This window comes from Juglans regia, chromosome 11, assembly GCF_001411555.2.
Source record: "Juglans regia cultivar Chandler chromosome 11, Walnut 2.0, whole genome shotgun sequence".
NCBI lineage: Eukaryota > Viridiplantae > Streptophyta > Magnoliopsida > Fagales > Juglandaceae > Juglans > Juglans regia.
The window spans coordinates 8,076,301-8,095,808 of record NC_049911.1 but is presented as its reverse complement, the minus strand read 5'-3'; the positions used below and the strand labels follow the sequence as shown (position 1 = coordinate 8,095,808).

Sequence of the window (19,508 nt, the reverse complement as noted above, 5' to 3'; positions counted from 1 at the left end):
TATAATTTATGACATAAAATTTTAATATTAAACATGAAAATTTATTTGATCATATGCTTTAAACATAATATATATATATTAATAAAATTTTATGGCCTAATAAATTCTCAACATATTTTTTTTTATAAATATATAATACATTATTATTACTAATATACATTAGTATATTAATTACATTTCATTTTTAATTAATTAGTATACTAATGCATATTAGTATAATAATTACATTTTATGTCCTAATACTAATTTAATTAAAACTGAAGAATCGAATCGAATGTACCGGTCTAAGAAGATAACTGATGTATAATTGGTTATTGAAAATATAAAATTAATATATACCAATTTGATCCTAAATTTTATCAAAATCAAACCGAACCTAATCGATTACTGCAAAGTATAGCATTTGATTCTTCGATCTCAAGCGATTCTTTTCTTATGCATATAATTTAAATGCAACCTTTTAACAAGGTGATATGACAATGATTATCCTTATGTGCACGTGGCACCATCTACTTTAAAAACGGAATAAGTTGACCGTACACGTGGAAACATGAGTAATAACTTTCCTATAACATCTACTTAATTAATTATGCACTTTTAGCTGGCTCAAGTAAACCTTTCTTTCTAAGCTTCTCGTTAAAAACGCTATGGCTCTTCCATTTTAGGAAAACAACATTTTATAAAGGAATGATATACACAACTAATTTTTTTATAATTATGTTTTAAAATTAGAATATTTATATAAAGTGATATTAATTTTATAAGTTATTTTATAAAAATGTTTTTCATTGAAAATATAATTGTATAAATTATTTTCGAAATATTGTTTGTCTATAATTTTTCTTAATTAAATGAAATAGTTAATACAACTTAGGGCCGGTTATAATTAATTTATACTATATTTTATGGGTGTGGTAATGAATAATGGTATGCTAAACTTGGTTTCTTTGGAGTTTGTAGCATGTAAGAGAGCTTTCCATGCCCATATACCCTATACTCTAAAAATAGGAAACATAAATAATGGATGTTTGCAGACGAAAAAAAATCAGATAGGCCAGCTCTCTCATGGGTAGCATGTGGTCTTCATTTTCTGATCATCTTATAAATATTTATCTGATCGTGAACTTGGATGTTAGACCGATGAATCAATAGAGGGACATACGTGTGATGATTTGGAGAAAAGATGGGAAGTTTTTATATTTATTTTATATTTTTTAAAAAGAGAAAAATTAAAATAAGGAAAATTCCTTGCAAGCTTAATGGAACGCAGTGTTTCATTAGAGGGAAAACAAACAGCCCCCCTCCCAGCTGGCTCATATATATTCGCACTGAATCTCCCCTTGATAGTTGCTGCTTTTTCTTTCCATCAAGTGAAACCCATGCATTGCTTCTAGCATCCATGATCAATAAGCAAACTTTACCAGTGACATAAAACATAGAACATCAATTCTTGTATCATACTTGAACAACTTTATGTGATGACAGATTGGTTTTAGACTCAAAATAAAGTAGAAAGAGAGAAAATTTGGCATGAAACTAGTACTTTCCTAGATACTTCTTTGAAGAACTACAAGGCATTCAAAAGATGACATCCCACTACTTCACAGATAGGAATTAGAGTACGACAGAAGTCAATGTGAATACGAGTAGCAGAACCTGCTTTCACTACAACAGAATGTGTATTTTGTGACAGAGGAAACTGTAACAAAAAAATGGCAAACCGTCACTAAACATATTTGGTGACGGTTTGAAACTGTCACCATGACCGTCACCTAAAGTGCGTCACAGAAAACATTTGGTGACGGTTTACTGTTCAACCGTCACAAAAAATATTTTTAGTGACGGTTGGAAGTGTTCCGTTCGGTACAACGTTCGAACGTTCCTTTTTTTGTGACGGTTATGAACTGTCACAGAAAATCACGTTCGGACGTAAAATCAAACGTTCGGACGTTATACCCGACCGATTGGCGTTCGAATGAGAGAAGTTGACGTTTGTTCGATATCGTTCGAACGTATCATATTTACGTTCTAATGTCAATGCGTCCGAACGTTAATTACAATAAACGTTCGAATATTTGTTCGAACGTAAACGTAAATGTTCAAACGTAGCGCGTTTAATGTTCGGACGTTATTTCGAATGTAAACGAAGGAGCGTCCGAATGCAAGTTCTTTGTTCGAACGTTAGTCGGTTTAACGTTCGAACGATTCAATTGTATTTACGTTCGAACGTTTGTTATAGTGTGAACCAACGTTCGAACGATTTTTATTTACATTCGAACGTACAGATCAGAAATTCTATTTTAATAAAATTTAAAAACAAAATACCAATTGTATCATATTACATACCCAATTAACAAGTAACAATGTCTTATAAAAGTACAAAATTAGATATTAAAACTAGTCAGAAATATTGATAAAATTTATTTCTTCTTTTTCCCTCGCCCACGGGGATTCTGTTGCAACGACATAACACGCTCCATTTGCACCATCATCTCTCGTTGCACTTGCTCTTGCACTTCACTGCGTATTCTTTCCTCCTGGTCTCTCTGTTGGTCCTGCAAACGCGTCTCTAAATGAGACTGTCGTTCTAAGAGAGACTCTAACTCTTGCTGTCTCGACCTCATATACTCATTCTCATGCCGTGCAGCTTCTAAATCTGCTGTAAGATTATTAATTTGTGAAGTCGATGAGGTTGAGGAGAATGAACATTTATGCTTGATAGATCGTCCCAAACCTCTTGCCATACTAGACTGCGGCCCGAGCACTTGGGTGAATATGTCTATGTCACTAGGAGAGGATTCCGCAGAAGTCGACTGCATCTCCAACATTTTGCTCTGCAATTTAAAAGGTAATGATCGTAAATAATTAGTAACGTATTAAAAGAAATAGAAATAAGAAATAAACTATTAAAATGTTCTATAAAAAATTTATTTAACAAAATTAATACTGCTTACATAATTATCTGCAGCGACAGGATCCATCCACTCACTATGCTCATTAGTGTGAGCAGCAGCATAGACATGAATGAGGGAAAAGTTTTCAGGATCATCACGTTTCTAACAAAGCGACAATATTAGCAATTTTAAAAATATAATGTTAGTACTTATCAGAAAGAATATCAAGAAAATAAATGAATTCTATAATTTTTTAATTACCATTTTTTCAGCAAGACGGTGGAATGACCTTGAACCGGCACGATGGTGGACAGTCAGAACGGATCTATTCTGTGCATTTGTAGAACTCAAGTGCTACAAAATATATTAAAAATATTAATTGTAATATGTATACATATAATGTATAAAACGAATATGAATGTAAATAATTAAAAGATATAAATGTAAAATACCTGATAATCTGGAGATGCGAAAAGATCACAACACTTTCTCCAATCATCTAACTTCATTTGTTGAAAAGGAGACTGCGCAGCCTCTTCCAACGTCTCAAACTTCTTGAAGTGGTCATGACATCGTCCTTTGTGACGTCGGAATAGTGTAGCCATCAACTCATTCACGGTTCTTAAATCCTCGCTACGGCCAAAGTCGAGGTCGAATTCATCCTAACAAGGGAATCAGGTAAAAAATATAATATATTAATCTAAGTGAAAAAAATGTACTGAAAAGTAAACTCACCAGCACACGACTTCGAATGTGCTCCTTAATCTCATTCGGAACATCTCGCCATGAGCGCACATAAAATGGAGCATAAGCTCGAACTACTGTGCCAATATAGGAGGAAAGCGCTGCTGCACTATCATCCACTCCTCCAGTGGAATTATCAGGAATTGTGATCTTCAGTTTACCGTGCCTTCTATTTTTTTCAAGAGAGATTCCACGTGTATAGCCACGACCGCGACGTGCAGATGCATGAACTACATGATAATAATAGATATACTATAATTATAATTATATAGTTATTGAGAAAAAAGTATTAACTATATATATAATTATCAACGACAATATTTCCTTACTGGTAGGTGTCGACTGGCTGTTGTTCTCTTCTGTGTTAGCTTGATCTTCAGGAATGGATTCCTCGAGTGGGGAGTCCTCAATGGATTCAGGACTTGGACTTGGCGGAGGCACATTTCTTCGTTGTCGTTTTGGCGGCATTCTTTAAAATAATTAATTATATCAAAGAAAATTAATTAGAAGAAATTATGAAAATTTAAGATATTTTATAGTCACCTATATAAATAAAATATTTAGTACTTTTATTCTTCAGATGAATTTTCCATACTTGTTTCAGAATCTCCATCAATAACATCTTCATCATCATCATGCACCTCTTCTTCATCATCTTTATCCACCTCCTGCCCGGATTCTGATTCGTATTCATCTTCTGACTCGTCTTCTTCATCTTCCTCCAAACTGACTTGAATTGAATGATCATTTAATACAGACGGGTCGAGATGTACGGGTGGGACATCATCTCTACACAAGGGGAGCAACTCGAGTGCACCGAGGTCAATAAACAAGTTAATACCCTCTCCATCTTCCTGGTATGCCTCAACAATCGGATTGTCATATTCAATTGTTACTTATTAAATTCTTTATTATATACTAACTTATAGTATAATATATATACTACATTTTATATATCTATAACTATATACTACATTGTATAGTATGATAGCATAATATACTTTAAATGAGAACATCAACGTATATAATATATAAACTATACCATATATATAAATCAATAATATATATTAAATTGTTACTTATTAAATTCTTTATTATATACTAACTTATAGTATAATATATATACTACATTTTATATATCTATAACCATCAATAACATTGTATAGTATGATAGCATAATATACTTTAAATGAGAACATCAACGTATATAATATATAAATTATACCATATATATAAATCAATAATTTATATTAAATTGTTACTTATTAAATTCTTTATTATATACTAACTTATAGTATAATATATATACTACATTTTATATATCTATAACTATATACTACATTGTATAGTATGATAGCATAATATACTTTAAATGAGAACATCAACGTATATAATATATAAATTATACCATATATATAAATCAATAATATATATTAAATTGTTACTTATTAAATTCTTTATTATATACTAACTTATAGTATAATATATATACTACATTTTATATATCTATAACCATCAATAACATTGTATAGTATGATAGCATAATATACTTTAAATGAGAACATCAACATATATAATATATAAACTATACCATATATATAAATCAATAATTTATATTAAATTGTTACTTATTAATTCATCAATAAACACCATAAACTCATAAACTATTCACAAAATTCACAAACAATAATCACAATTATTTCAAGTGTAAGCATAAAATCACAACAACATGTATAAACATATTGCTAAACTTTATAAATATAACAAGCACTCACAAAAAACCAATAATCTAATTGTCAATAATATTATATAATATCCTAATATATAACTTAAACATTTATAATATAATATATTATAGATAAAATTTTGGAAATTAAATTGACAAACGTTCGAACGTAATAATAAGTACGTTCAAACGTTCTGTGTATATAAGGCCAAAACCGAACGTCGAAACGACATTCGGTTACGTATCCATCGTCTTCTCCGTTCTTTGCCGCCACGCCTCCGTCACCGCCGCCGTCAACTCCGCCACAACCGTCACTAAAAGGTAGGCATTCATCTTTTATGCAATTAACATGTATTTTATTGAGATTTAGATTGAGATTTGGATTGAGTTTTGTTTAAAACCGGATAAGTATTACCGGATTTTCAACTTCATTTTCCGGCCACCACGGCCAGTCATTGGCCGAATAGTCACCGTAGAAATGTTTCTTGAAGTGTATACTTCATTTACATGGTGACATTTCGGCATTTAGAACCTTGTAGAGAAATTTTCGAGATTTCAATAATGGCTGAGTCGACTCAGCCATTCTGCATCGAAACGTTCGAACGTTTCACCAAGACATTCCAACGTACGACGTTTAAATTACAGAGCCGTTACGGCTTCCACGTTCGAACGTTAATCGTCTTACATTCGGACGTGAATATTATTAAACGACATACGTTCGAACGTTAAATGCAGAGCATCTTAAAATTAATACAAAAAAATGCATTATTGTAAATAATTTTTTTTTCCTTTTCTATTTTCAGGATATGGCTCTTCCACTGCATACACGAAAACGAGGGAGGGAAGGAGCCATGTCGGACACTGCCCGTATCGGAGCTCGTACTGTTATGGTAGAGAGAGAGGTCTTAATTAATGAGTTCGACGAACTCTGTTGGCAGCAGACGAACCTAAGAGATGTTTTCCTCAGTAGAGGCTGGGGAAATATCTGCACATTGAGGGGGAAGGTATACCTCTCAATGGTTCAAGAATTCTATATGGGGATGTGTGACATGCCTCCGGATGCATCCTCTCACACCGTGACTGTACGCGGTGTTTCCATTGAGGTATTGGCAGATGTCATCGGCGAGCACCTCGGGATTCATCGAGGAGTTGAGACATTTACACACTCAACACCCCATGAGGATGTAGGCACTTCTACATCATCTACTGGCCGGGGATGTGAGCCAGCATCAGCCAGAGATGCAGGCCAGTCAGAGGCTGAGGATACTGGCGTCGACGCTCGGGATGATGACCGAGACGAGGATTTCTACATTCTCACTGGGAGGGATCGCATGCAGATCGAGCGGAAGAACGCCTTCAACCAGAACCATCTGCTGCATTTCTTCCGCATGTTGCACCTTATTGTTGCAACAAATGTCGATCCTGTGGCTCATAAAACCACATTTAGTCGGCTTCGGGCACAATTTTTGATACGAGTGGCACGTGGAGATCCTATAGATTTGCCACTGCACATTTTTGAGAGGATCCGTTACGAGGCGAGCATCGTCTCCACGGATAATCTCCCATATGGTGTCCTCATCAGCCGACTATTACTTGCACGGGGAGTGCCGACCCAGCCAGAGGAGCGGGTCAAAGATCAGATGAGCCCCCTCGACATGACCACGCATCGGCGTAGCATTGGACAGGCGAGGGGACGTCAGCCACCCCCTGTAGAGGATCTAGTTCCTCCGACGCAGCCTGAGCCAGGTCATGTCGGGAGTAGTAGTCAGCATACGCCGAGTACATCTGCAGGAGATGTGCGGCCTGCTTGGGTTGATGCGGTCATCTCACAGCTGACTGCGCATATTGATCATAAGATCGATCGATCGCTCGAGGCTATATCGGCGTCTGTTGCCGAACTCACCCATCGTGTAACTATCCTCAACGACAAGGTCGATACCTTGACTGAGGAAGTACGGAGTTCGACTTTTGCGGATAACGTTATCATCTGACTGTTGTTTACTACATTCTATCAAATTTTGTATTTTATTTTTAATATTTGTAACGAAAAATATTATTGAATATTTTTATCGTTTTTTAATTTCAATTTTTAATCTTCTTTGATGTTATAATTTCCAACTTTAATACTAAATCACTGCATTTCAAATATATATAAATCAATAATATATATTTATATATTACAAAGTGTGTATATATAAATATATACAATTCAATTTTTTAGACTTGTTCACAAATTATGCACAATAAAAATCACATAATTTTTAAATTAAAGTCATTTAATTTAAATTTACAATGAACGTTCGAATGTTATTACTTAACGTTCGAACATTGGTGCAAACATTTTACGTTCAAACGTAAAATTAATAACATTCGAACGGTTGCGCCAAAACATTTTACGTTCCAACGTAAACAGACATAACGTTCGAACGTATATGTGACGTTCGAACGCATATTTCCCATACGTTCGAATGTAAAAAAGTCTCATTCTATCTTTAGTGACGGTTTCCAAAAACTGTCACAGAAAATGCCTTTTAGTGACGGTCTAGGGACTGTCACAATTTCCCAACCGTCACTAAAAAGAAATTGTGTTGTAGTGTTTGGATATGAGTGCTGATGATCAATACTCGATAATTTATATTGGGCCATGCTGATGTGAGTGTTGTATGCCCGAGAATTTTCCAAGCAATACAATTAAGCAGTTGAGGTTTTAATGCAAATTTTCAGCAGAAGTTTTTACAAATCTTCTTTTTTTGTTTTGTTGTTTGATTTTGTGTTTTTTTTTTTCAATGACAAGTTTATGAACTCAAGTTATAAGCTCTTCGGCCAAATTCGAATGGTTTTGATCCGAGAATTTATGGACAGCCAGTGGACTAGTTGAAATTGAACCATCATCTTCACTAGAGACAATTGTGTCTAATATTTTGAACTTTCCATCAAATATCTTTGTCATCCCAATTGATGAAAGTTTTGTAATTGAGTTTTACTCATAATTAATTTTTAAATAATAAAATTGAATTTTTTGGGTTTGACTATATCGTGGTTTTACTTTTAAAGAATTCTTTCAAGGGTTTTCCTTCGATGCCAATCTTGGTGTCATGCAATTTATTTTATGTTATTTTTTAATTATTAAATATTGCATGATTAACAATTAACCAATTTGTTGAGTGAATTGATAGATATTTCTGCTGCATTATAATATAAGGGTACTTGAGTAATTTCATAGACTTAAAATTGACAACATCAAGAATCCAACAAGAATATCTCGAGGTCTCATCGGAAAAGAAGTCAAGGTTACATTTAAAGCTGAAGCCACTTTGACACGAAAAGCTAACCGTTTGTAGAAAAATCTCAAGTCTTCACCATCAAGGCCATTGACTATTTGTGCTTCTTCCTCCTTTTCACAACCACTCAGTTTTTCTTATCAACAAGCCATTGCCAAAGTGATATGTGTGGGTTAGCATTCGAGGGAGCTTGGTGCACTGCATCTATCTACTTCTTCGATCACCATCAAAAGCCCATTTTTGTGGGGTCAATGATGATCCAACACCCCAACATTTGTCATTGCTTTGTGACTTTGTTGATGGTGGAGTGGTTGTTCCTTGGTGAGAAAGTTTTTAGTGCATATTTTGGTTAGAAAATTCCTTGAAAAATTTTCATATTGTTTTTCTCAAAGAGTGTGGTCGTGCTACATGATGGAAAATTGATTGGTCGAATTTCAGCCACTGGAGTTCTAGGAGAAAAGCTAATGTTTCAAGATCGTTAGAGGTTTTGGCTGCTACTACGGTAGAAGACAAATGGGTCATTTGTCTGGTCAAGTAATAGTGTCAATTGATGAAAGTTTTGTAATTGAGCTTTATTCATAATTGATTTTCAAATAATAAAATTGAATTTTTTGGGTTTGACTGCATCGTAAGGTTTTACTTTTAAAGAATTCTTTCAAGGGTTTTCCTTCGATGCCAATCTTGGTGTCATGCAATTTATTTTATGTTATTTTTTAATTATTAAATATTGCATGATTAACAATTAACTAATTTGTTGAGTGAATTGATAGATATTTCTGCTGCATTATAATATAAGGGTACTTGAGTAATTTCATAGACCTAAAATTGACAACATCAAGAATCCAACAAGAACCAATTTGAATTCTAGCCAGAGTGGCTAATAAAACTGTATTATGTTTGTATTTTCTAGCAAGAGCGAGACAGAGCCATCAAGATCTCAAGCAAGCAAAATACTCTATATCACAAATCCAACAAGTTACCTTCATAATAATTGGACTGGGGATATATTACTGTAAATCAGAATCTAAAATAAAGTCATGAAATCTACCATCTAAATAGAATTATCGAGCACAAAGTTAATTGAAACTTGGAACAACTGAGGTGTCGTACCTGTAATATGACAGCTAAAACGAAATTTATGTATGAGAAAAAAGAAGTGACGCAATCTTTTTTTCCCCAAGGCACCACTAGATAAGCATATTTCATTTGACCCCTTGCAAAATATTTGATAACCCAAAACACTTAGCAATACCAATTATAAAATATCTCTCTCCGTAACAATTCCTTGTGAAATGTAAATTAATTTTTTTAATGAAAAAAAGAGAGAAAAGATAGAAATAAGAATCTTTCGTTTTCTTTCTGGATGATTTTTGCAGAGCATCACTGTTCCTTACATATAGCTGGCATATTCCAACGGTATTGTTCCTATCAAGCAGCTGGCATATTCTTTACTTAGACGTAAAAAGTAAACAAGACCATTAATGTGCATCACTTGTCCAAGTCAACTGATCTGAAATTTTCTTCCGTCTTGTTTACGTCTTCTAGGCTGACATTAACACCCATGATCAAGCTGGCCTGATTCCCACTAGCGGTGATGTTTATTAAATTGTTTGATAGTTTGGAAAGCAAGGGAGCCTCTTTCCATATACATATCTCTAGCTAGCCTGTTAGTGCTAGCTTTTGTCATAATTCTCCAAGTCATCTCCAAATTACTATCTAGCAAGCATTTCTGTAAACAAGTATTGTTTTTTTCAAGTGTCCAATGGTTCCCCTAAGCACTCAAAAAGCCTCATCATCAGTACCACCGTCTTCTTACAATTCTCCAAGACCTCGATGGATGCATGATGTTTTCCTCAATTTCCATGGCGAAGACACCCGCAAGAGTTTTACAGACCATTTATACACTGCTTTAGAAAAGAAAGGCATTATCGCCTTTAAAGACGACGAAAAACTTGAGCGAGGAAAGTACATTTCTCAAGAGCTCTTGAAAGCAATACGTGAATCCATGTATGCCATCCCCATTATCTCAAAAAACTATGCTTCCTCAAGATGGTGCTTGACTGAACTTGCCCAGATTGTCGAATGCATGAGAGAGACGGGTTTGACAGTTTTGCCTGTTTTCTACCATGTTGATCCCTCTGAGTTACGAAACCAAACTGGGGCTTTTGCAGAAGCTTTTGCTAGGCATGAAGTAGACCCTAATATTGATATGGAGAAGATGCAAACGTGGAGAGTTGCTTTGAAAGAAGTGGGCAACATATCTGGATGGCATTTTCATCTTAGGTAACATTTTTTCTTTCATTCTTATAGCGAGAGCATGCATGGATATGTTGGAGATTCTCAAATTTGTACCCCCATAAAATTGGATTCCGGCCGGTTGTACCAATCAAATTTAATTGGATCCATATAAATACACATGTTAGACTCGTGTTGATCAGTTAGCGATCCAGCTCATGTGACAAAAATGATAAATTCTTGATGTGAAATCTAATCCATTTAATTAAATAAATTTAACAATTGATCGTTATGATCTATTAATTTTTTGTTAGAGAAGTGCTACTGCCACGATTAGGTTTGGATACAAAAAAAATTTCATCTCAATCTCATCTAGATCATTGCAAATATCTCAAATTTTCATACCCAGTATAATAAATAATTTAACTTTTTTAAATTTCAAAAGAATAATAATATCAAAAAATAATATTCTAACAGTATTTTATTCAACTTTCAACTCTCATCTCAACTCACTATCCAAACCTCCCGTAAGAGATTTCGAAAAACCAACTTTATAAATTGATATGACTTTATGTGGTACGCAGATTTGTACGTCAGATTGAATATTTGATGATCTATTTAATGTTTCCAGATCAATATTTGTTTGGCTGCTTTTGGTTGTGGATCACCACAAATTAGGGAAACGATGAGGGAGATCTGCCTACCCATTCAACTGGTGCTTGCCCCCTAATATTAATCGTTTCAACTTCGACCATTGGCCATTTAGCTATTGCCATCACCCAATTTTCCCTCTTTGTTGGATTTTTTTAAAATATGTATATTTATCTGACTATTAATTGTATCATCACTCATGGCTCCTCCTCTCTAAGGACTGACTACCTTCTTAATTTGCATCCATATCTATTCATCTAAAAGCCAGCATGCATTTTACGGCTTCCTTTCATCCTTAGAGCTACAACTTCCTTCCTCTGGCTTTATTATATGCATCTGTTATTTTTGACTACATATCATTACATTGCTCCCTAAGTCGATTCCCTTGTACTTACTATCAATTGTATGAAACTACATCATGCAACCTTGTCCCTTTGGATTTAGCATCAACAACAACTCTCAGATTATCAACATACCAAGAAACCCTGATTCCTTATCAAAACCTACAATTCTCCTATGGATTCTAATTTAGAAAAAACACCCAAACTCTCCTAATTCTCACAAAAAAATAATGGAAATGTAAGGGTCAAAAGTTAAACATTATTAGGGTGGTATAATATTGTAGATATGTGAACGGTACTCTAATTTTATCGATAACCCTTATTTATGGTAGGGTAATACCATATACAAAGGGAGCATCGAGGTTACAACCAAAATCCCAAAACCATGCTCCTTATAATGTGCTATATTGCACATTAATACATTATCATACATATGGCTCTTGAAAGGCTATCACTGTCTCATAATAATTAATTCTCTTATCATTTTTCCCAGGTATGAATCAACAATTGTCCAAGAAATCATTAAAAGGATACTTCAAGGATTAAGTCGTAACTTTTCAACTCTTTCCAAGGACCTTGTTGGAATAGAATCCCATGTGGAGGAAATGATGAACATACTTGGTATTGGATCGGATGATGTTCGCTTTATAGGAATTCATGGCATGGCTGGAGTGGGTAAGACAACTTTGGCAGAAGTCATTTATGATAGAATATCTTACCAATTTGAAGCAAGCAGCTTTATTGCTTGTATTAGAGAAGAAACTAGAAACCGTGGTTTAGTTTCTTTACAAAAACAACTTCTTTCTAAGATCTTCATGGAAAGGGCAATAAATATATGGGACGATCGTGAGGGAATGAATATGATACGGAATAGACTATGTTACAAAAAAGTATTTTTAGTCCTTGATGATGTGGACAGAGAAGAACATCTAACAGCATTAGCAGGGAGCCATGATTGGTTTGGTCCAGGGAGTAGAATCATTTTAACGAGCAAAGATAATCATTTATTGAAAAGACATGGAGTGAATGATATCTATAAGGTTAATGAGTTGAATAACGATGAAGCATTGCAGCTCTTTAGTTTGGCAGCTTTCAAGAAACCCTATCCTGAAGAAAATTATGTGGATTTATCCAAAGGCTTTGTGAAATATGCTCAAGGCCTTCCTTTAGCTCTCAAAGTTTTAGGGTCCTCCTTGTTTGGTAGAGGAACAAATGCATGGAAAGGTGCGTGGGATCAACTGAAAGTAAAGCCTAATAAAGGAATGTTAGATATACTTCAAGTAGGTTTTGATGGATTGGAGGATTTGCAAAAGAAGTTGTTTTTAGATATTGCTTGTTTTTTCAATGGAGAGGTTTTAGATAACATTTTAATGGATATATTAGAAAGTTTTGGTTACTATCCATACCTCAATATTGATATTCTCATGGAGAAATGTCTTATAACCATCTCATCTAAAAGGTTGAGGATGCATGATTTGCTACAAAAAATGGGAGAAGAAATAATTTATGATGAATCCCCCGAAGAGCCTGGCCGGCGTAGTAGATTATGGCATTATAAGGATGTTCTTCACGTGTTGACGAATAATACTGTAAGTGGATTAATCCAGATATAAATCATGTATAGTGTATTTTCATTCTAATTCTTAAGTGTTTTGCAAATATTTCTCACACAATTTTATTGTTCTTGGTTTTTAGGGGACTGACGTGATTGAAGGTATAGTGCTAAACTTACCTAATCAAAATGAGGAACGATTCAGTGTTAGAGCCTTCTCAAAGATGAAGAAATTGAGAATTCTTAAAATTCGGAATACAAGTTTTGTCAACATGAGTTTTTCTAATCTCCGTGATAAGTTATTCAATTTGCATTGGCACAGCGACCCTTTAAGATTCATGCCAACACATGGGTTACGGGTACTAGAATGGTCTGGATATCCTTCAAAATCCTTGTCAAATAGCTTTCAAGCAGACAATCTTGTTGAACTTAGATTTCCATGCAGTCACATCAAGCAACTGTGGAAGGGAATTAGGGTAAGGTGTTTTCTTCTTATTCTTTTTTCTACTAATGGTACTAAGCTTGTTAATGCTTTTTTTTTTGTTCAATATTTATTGTTTTATAACAGAGTTTTGGAAGTTTGAAACGCTTGGATCTTAGCGGCTCTCAAAACTTGTTGAAGACACCAGACTTCACCGGAGTCCCAAGTCTTGAGACACTAGACCTTGAAGGTTGTTCAAGTTTATCTAAGGTCCACAAATCTATTGGCGTTCTCAAACGGCTTAGACGATTGAATCTACATGCTTGCAAACACCTTAAAAGCTTTCCAAATGAGATTAGCTTGGAGTCTCTTGAACATTTTTATCTTTCTGATTGTTCAAGATTTGAGAAGTTCCCAGACATTGTGGGAAACATGACTTCATTGCGGTTACTTTATTTGGATGGTACTGCCATAAAGGAACTACCCCCATCATTTAAGAGTTTATGCAGCCTTTCCATATTGTCTTTACATAATTGCAAAAAGCTCTTAAAGTTTCCGAGCGTTATTTGTAGTTTGTCATCTCTTAAAATTCTAGATGTATCTGATTGTCTAGCACTTGGTGGAATTCAAGACATGAATCGTGAGGGGTATCTGGAACAATTGTATGAAGGTGGAACTGCTATCAAACTCACTAAGTTTTTTGCAGTGCCAGAGCTTGGCTCAAATGATGCTTACTCTACGCAAGAAATGTTTATGACTAATGATGACTCTATTGGGGCCTTCTATATCGGTTTTGATGACAGAGTCTACTATATTAGAAGCTTGAATCATGAAGAAAGTAATTTGCAAACAAAGGGCTATGACGTTGTGAGTCTCTTTGATCTCTTCTTTTTTTTTTTTTGAAATGAAACTGAATTTCATTGATAACAGAAGACATTACATCAAATCACTAATTATAGTGGATTAAATACATAATGGAATTTCTTCCAATGTATACTTGTCTTCTACAAAATCTAACCCAACTCATGCCAAAATATATGCTGCCATGTTTGTCTGTCTGCTTGTATGAATAATAGACTATGAACTGAGGGTTGTTAATACTCCTTTGGCATCTGCAATTAGTAGACCAACTAAACTGAAATTTGTTTCAGCCTTGTTTGCCATCGAAACAACTTGCATAGCATTCCCCTCAAATACAACCTTGGACAGCCCCATCTATTTGGAGAAAATTGCAGCTAATAGAAAACCATAAGCTTCTACAATAAAAGAATCACAGTTTATTGATATGGGAGCTTGTAATATGCCAATCACCTGCCCTTGGGAATCTCTAGCAATCACTCCAATGCCAATCCTTTCTTCTGAATATTTTGTAGCATCATCCCAGTTTACTTTATGAACTCCCTCATTTGGTTTCTGCCATGATCTCTTCTTAAGATGTTTTGTGAGAGTGGTTATTTAGTATACTCCAACTAACATCTTTCTGTTTTTTGTTTTTACTTCACGTGCAGGAAAATAATTGTTTAAATCCCAAGTTAATGTATGGCTCTTCCCTGGGAGCTGAAATTCCAGAGTGGTTCAACAGTAGAAGTTTTGGTTCTCATGTAACACTTCAAATCCATCCAAACTTAGATAATAATAGCAAGTGGAAGGGATATTATCATTTTACTTTTTATGAAGTTGATGATGAGGTAGAGAATTCAGATCCAAGGAATTTCAAGGGCAGTCATCCGGATGAAGGCCAGTTTGTTGAGTTTGTTTACCATTTCGAGACTAATGAAGGTCCTCTAAAAGAATCCTTAGTCCTTCGTGCCCCCAAAGATCACCCTTCTGTAGGGCTACTTGGGTTTGGGCTGTATCTACCAGTCGAGTGGTTTTTGGAGCAGTCAAATAATTTGGATAGATGGAGCTACGTTGGAGCATCAGTTAAAACAAGTAGCTCAAACATGAAGGTGAAAGAGTGCGGGGCACGCCTTCTATATCAACATCCTCATTCTGAATTATATAATACTTTTTTCCCTCATATTGGTTCAAAATTAGAAATTAGGCATCATCTTTGTTGTTGCTTGGAAATGGGTAGTCATATTGTTGTACCTTATCGTTTCTAAGGCATAGTAAGGAATTAAAATATGTGTGGTGGGTCAGTACTCTAGGCCAAGTTGTGTAAATGGATGCAATTCATGTATATATTGAGGCTTTCATCAATTATTAATGCTAGTTATTGGACAAGACGTTTGAGAATGCAGAAGTGTGAGATTTGCAGTGCTCTATACTAGATCTACATTAAGTATGAGATACAACTCTTCATTCAAGCTGTACAAAAGAGATCAGCTAAGCAATTCCAGATTTAATTCAGGAAAAATTTCCCTTGGGTTAACATCGACAACCTTAGCAGTGTTCCTTTACATTTTTTCCACAAATTTCTAATATAACAATATCGACCGCCCTCCTTAATATATATGTGTAAAAGAGTTTATAATATATTTTTAATATTACGTACAGAAGAAAAGTTTTAAAATTTTATAAAAATCTACCATATATCATTTACAATTCATTAGGGTTTCTTTTATTTTATTTTTTCAACCCCTATGATCTCAATCTTTTATCTGTAAAAATGGTTTTTATGCTCTCCAATCACACATCACCATGTCGTGATTTCATTATACAATAAACTAAATCTATAAATCCAAAAATATGAGCCCTAAACTTTTATAAATTCTAATTTTATAATAATTCTTCTTATCATTCAGTACACCACACATCATATCTCTTTTATTTTATTTTTTTCTCCTTGTCATAAAAAGTATGTGATGTATGAATGATGAGAAGAACAACTTAATTAGTTTAGAAAAATAAAATAAAATAAAATATAAATTATATAAAATGTACTGTGTGAGATGATTTTTAGCATCTCTCCTAATTTTAATTTTAAGAGGCTTTGTAATCACTATTCGAACTGCCACTTGGAGAGATCGTCCAAATCTCACGGCCATTCAAGTAGGGGTGTAAACTCAAACCGGAAAACCGGTCCGGACTGGACCGAACCGGACCGGTTTTACCGCTTTTGAACCGGTCCGATCCGGAACTGGTTTTTAAAATGTAAAAACCAGCCGGTTCCGGTCCGGTTTTGGTTTCGGGAATTTTTGGCCCGTACCGAACAGGACCAGACCGATTGATTAAAAAAAATAAAAAATAATATTTTTATATATAAGTTTTATACAAAATATTTTTTATATATTAAATATTAATATATATATATAAGTTTTATATATAATGTATAATTATAAATTTTTATGTGAAATTTTATATATATTATATATATTCATATATGAAATAATTTCTTATTATAATTTATAAATTATTACATAAAATGTTAATACTAAATTACTAAAAGTTTAAAACTAATACTAATATATAACTTATAATTATATCAATAGTCTAATATTAATACTATTATATAGTCTAATATATTAATAAAAGTATAAAAAAAAAAATTTTAAATCAAAAATTTTTTTTTTTATAAACAAATTTTTAATGACAAATTGTGAAATTTACATTTTAAAAAAATTGAAAAACTGGACCGGATCGGACTGGAAACCGGTAAAACCGGAATTACCAGTTTAGGAGGGTAACTGGTGCGTAATCGGTTTTGAAAAATACAAAATTGGTACATACCGGTTCGGTCCTAAATTTTATCCAAAATCGGACCGGACCGGACCGGTTACACCCCTACATTCAAGCATATTAAAAGAAGAGCAGTGCTACTCTGCCGCTCAAAGTAGCCCGCTACAACTTACCTCTGGGCCAATATCACATTTTTATTTTGTTTCAATTTTTTATTCATATTTTTTTTTTATCATTTTAAAACATTTTTAAAAAATATGTAGAAAATATCAATACACTAATAGTCACTTCCTTAACTATTAAGTAAAGAAAAAGATTTAAAATAAAATAAAATACTTGTGTCAAAATGAGGGGCAAATTGAGTAGGTGAAATAGCGTTTTCCTTAAAACAATGTCCATCTTTTTCCACCTTTAATATTTAGAAAGTTAGCAATCAGTTTATTGGTCCCATCTAGATCAAAGTTGATTGGCCAATCATATTAAGATATTGTTATTTTATTTTAGGATAATGTTAGGCGACACCAAATGTGTTTCTCAAATATGCACACTAATGTAAATGATTTTTTTAAAGTATTTTTTAAACATCATTAATCACTAAGAAAAAATACAAATTCACTAATAATCATTTTCTTAATCACATCTCAAGAGCATACTTAGATTGAGATAAAACTACAGCTGGGAGTTTCGGTAACTTGAATGCCTGAAAAATAGTGTATGAGAACCAGATCTTTCATAGCAAACTATTGACCAAAAGTAGTAGTGAAGGCATTAAGATGTGAGGGGTTTGAACTAGTGAGAAGAATATTATCTACATATAAGAGTAAAAAAATAGTGCCTAGAGATGAGTGATATATGAAAAGTGAAGGGTTAGCAGAGCTATACTAGAAACCATAGGCAAAAAGGAAAGTACTAAACTTATCAAACTAGATGAGAGGGATCTGTTAAGCCATATAAGGCCTTGTTTAACTTGCAAACATAAGAAGAAAACGTGGGATGGATAAAACCTAGAGATTGGCAAATAAACGTGTCCTCTTGGAGATCACTATGGAGGAAGGCATTCTTGACATCGAGTTGGCGAATATCCCAATGGCGAACAGGAGAGAACGTCTCTGTATAATTGACACCATCAATTTGGTGGAAGCCCTTGAGAGCAAGCCAAGCTTTCAACCGATTGAGAGTACTGTTGGCATTGATTTTGATCTTGAAGACCCCCATTTGCAACCAATAACATCCATGTGAGGGGAACGAGGCACGAGTGTCCAAGTGTTGCTGTCTTGGAGAGCTTGGATCTCATCTTGCAGTGCTTTGGTCCAGCAGGCATGGTTAAGGGAGGAGCGTATTGTCTTTGGTTCCTTGGGAAGGTCAACAACAATGTCATAGTCGATGTACTTCAAGTTGGGTTTGCGGATCCCAGCCTAAGAGCAGTTTACCATGTTGTGGCAAGGAGGATCTGAAACGAGTGAATCAATGGGCAGGAAGGGGAGTTCATCATGTTGGGCACTTGGACGCTTGACTTGGGGGTGAAGCCGGTGGAGACAACTCCATGGGAGTCAAAGATGGTATAGGGGTGGCGCCAATCATGGGTGACATGTAGTCAACTGGTGGAAGAGGTACCTGCACAGAAGAGACACTAGAGACACTTGTTGGGTTAGAAAGTGTAGAGTTTGGTGAATGCCAATCCATAAATGTTGATAAACTTTGGTCAGAAGAGTGGGAGGTGGAGATTCTCGGGTTGTTTGTAAAGGAAGGTGGATTCATAAAAAATATGTCAGGAGACGAAGGTTCAATGAGAGGTAGGGTGGTAGCATTTATACTCTTGGTGTTTGTAAGATCTGATGTAATGGAAGGAAGATGATTTATTAAGAAAATAGTAGTTGAAAAAACTTTGACCCAAAAACATTTTGGAATACCACTTTAAAAAAGTAAGGTCATACCTAATTCACGAATTGTTCAATGTCGTCGTTCCATCGAGTCATTCTATTCGGGGATATGAGGACATGATTATTGATGGAGAATACCTTGTTGTTGAAGGTGAAGATTGA

The 19,508-nt window shown here is 34.4% G+C and overlaps 1 protein-coding gene across 1 annotated transcript; it reads left to right on the top strand.

Moving 5' to 3' along the window:
* Positions 1-10,299: 10,299 nt before the first annotated feature.
* Positions 10,300-16,082, top strand: LOC108992056 (disease resistance protein RPV1-like). The gene is made up of 5 exons (XM_035682707.1): positions 10,300-10,928; positions 12,366-13,461; positions 13,568-13,900; positions 13,993-14,712; positions 15,354-16,082. The coding sequence occupies exons 1-5, from the start codon at positions 10,408-10,410 to the stop codon at positions 15,948-15,950; spliced, it is 3,267 nt and encodes a 1,088-aa protein (XP_035538600.1). The 5' UTR covers positions 10,300-10,407; the 3' UTR covers positions 15,951-16,082.
* The last annotated feature ends 3,426 nt before the right edge of the window (positions 16,083-19,508 follow it).

Bases quoted from the DNA above. Each gene is read 5' to 3' on its own strand.
- LOC108992056 (XM_035682707.1), top strand. From the start codon at position 10,408: ATGGTTCCCCTAAGCACTCAAAAAGCCTCATCATCAGTACCACCGTCT. The intron at 13,462-13,567 runs GTAAGTGGATTA...CTTGGTTTTTAG, and splicing joins ACGTGTTGACGAATAATACT to GGGACTGACGTGATTGAAGG. The intron at 14,713-15,353 runs GTGAGTCTCTTT...CTTCACGTGCAG, and splicing joins AAACAAAGGGCTATGACGTT to GAAAATAATTGTTTAAATCC.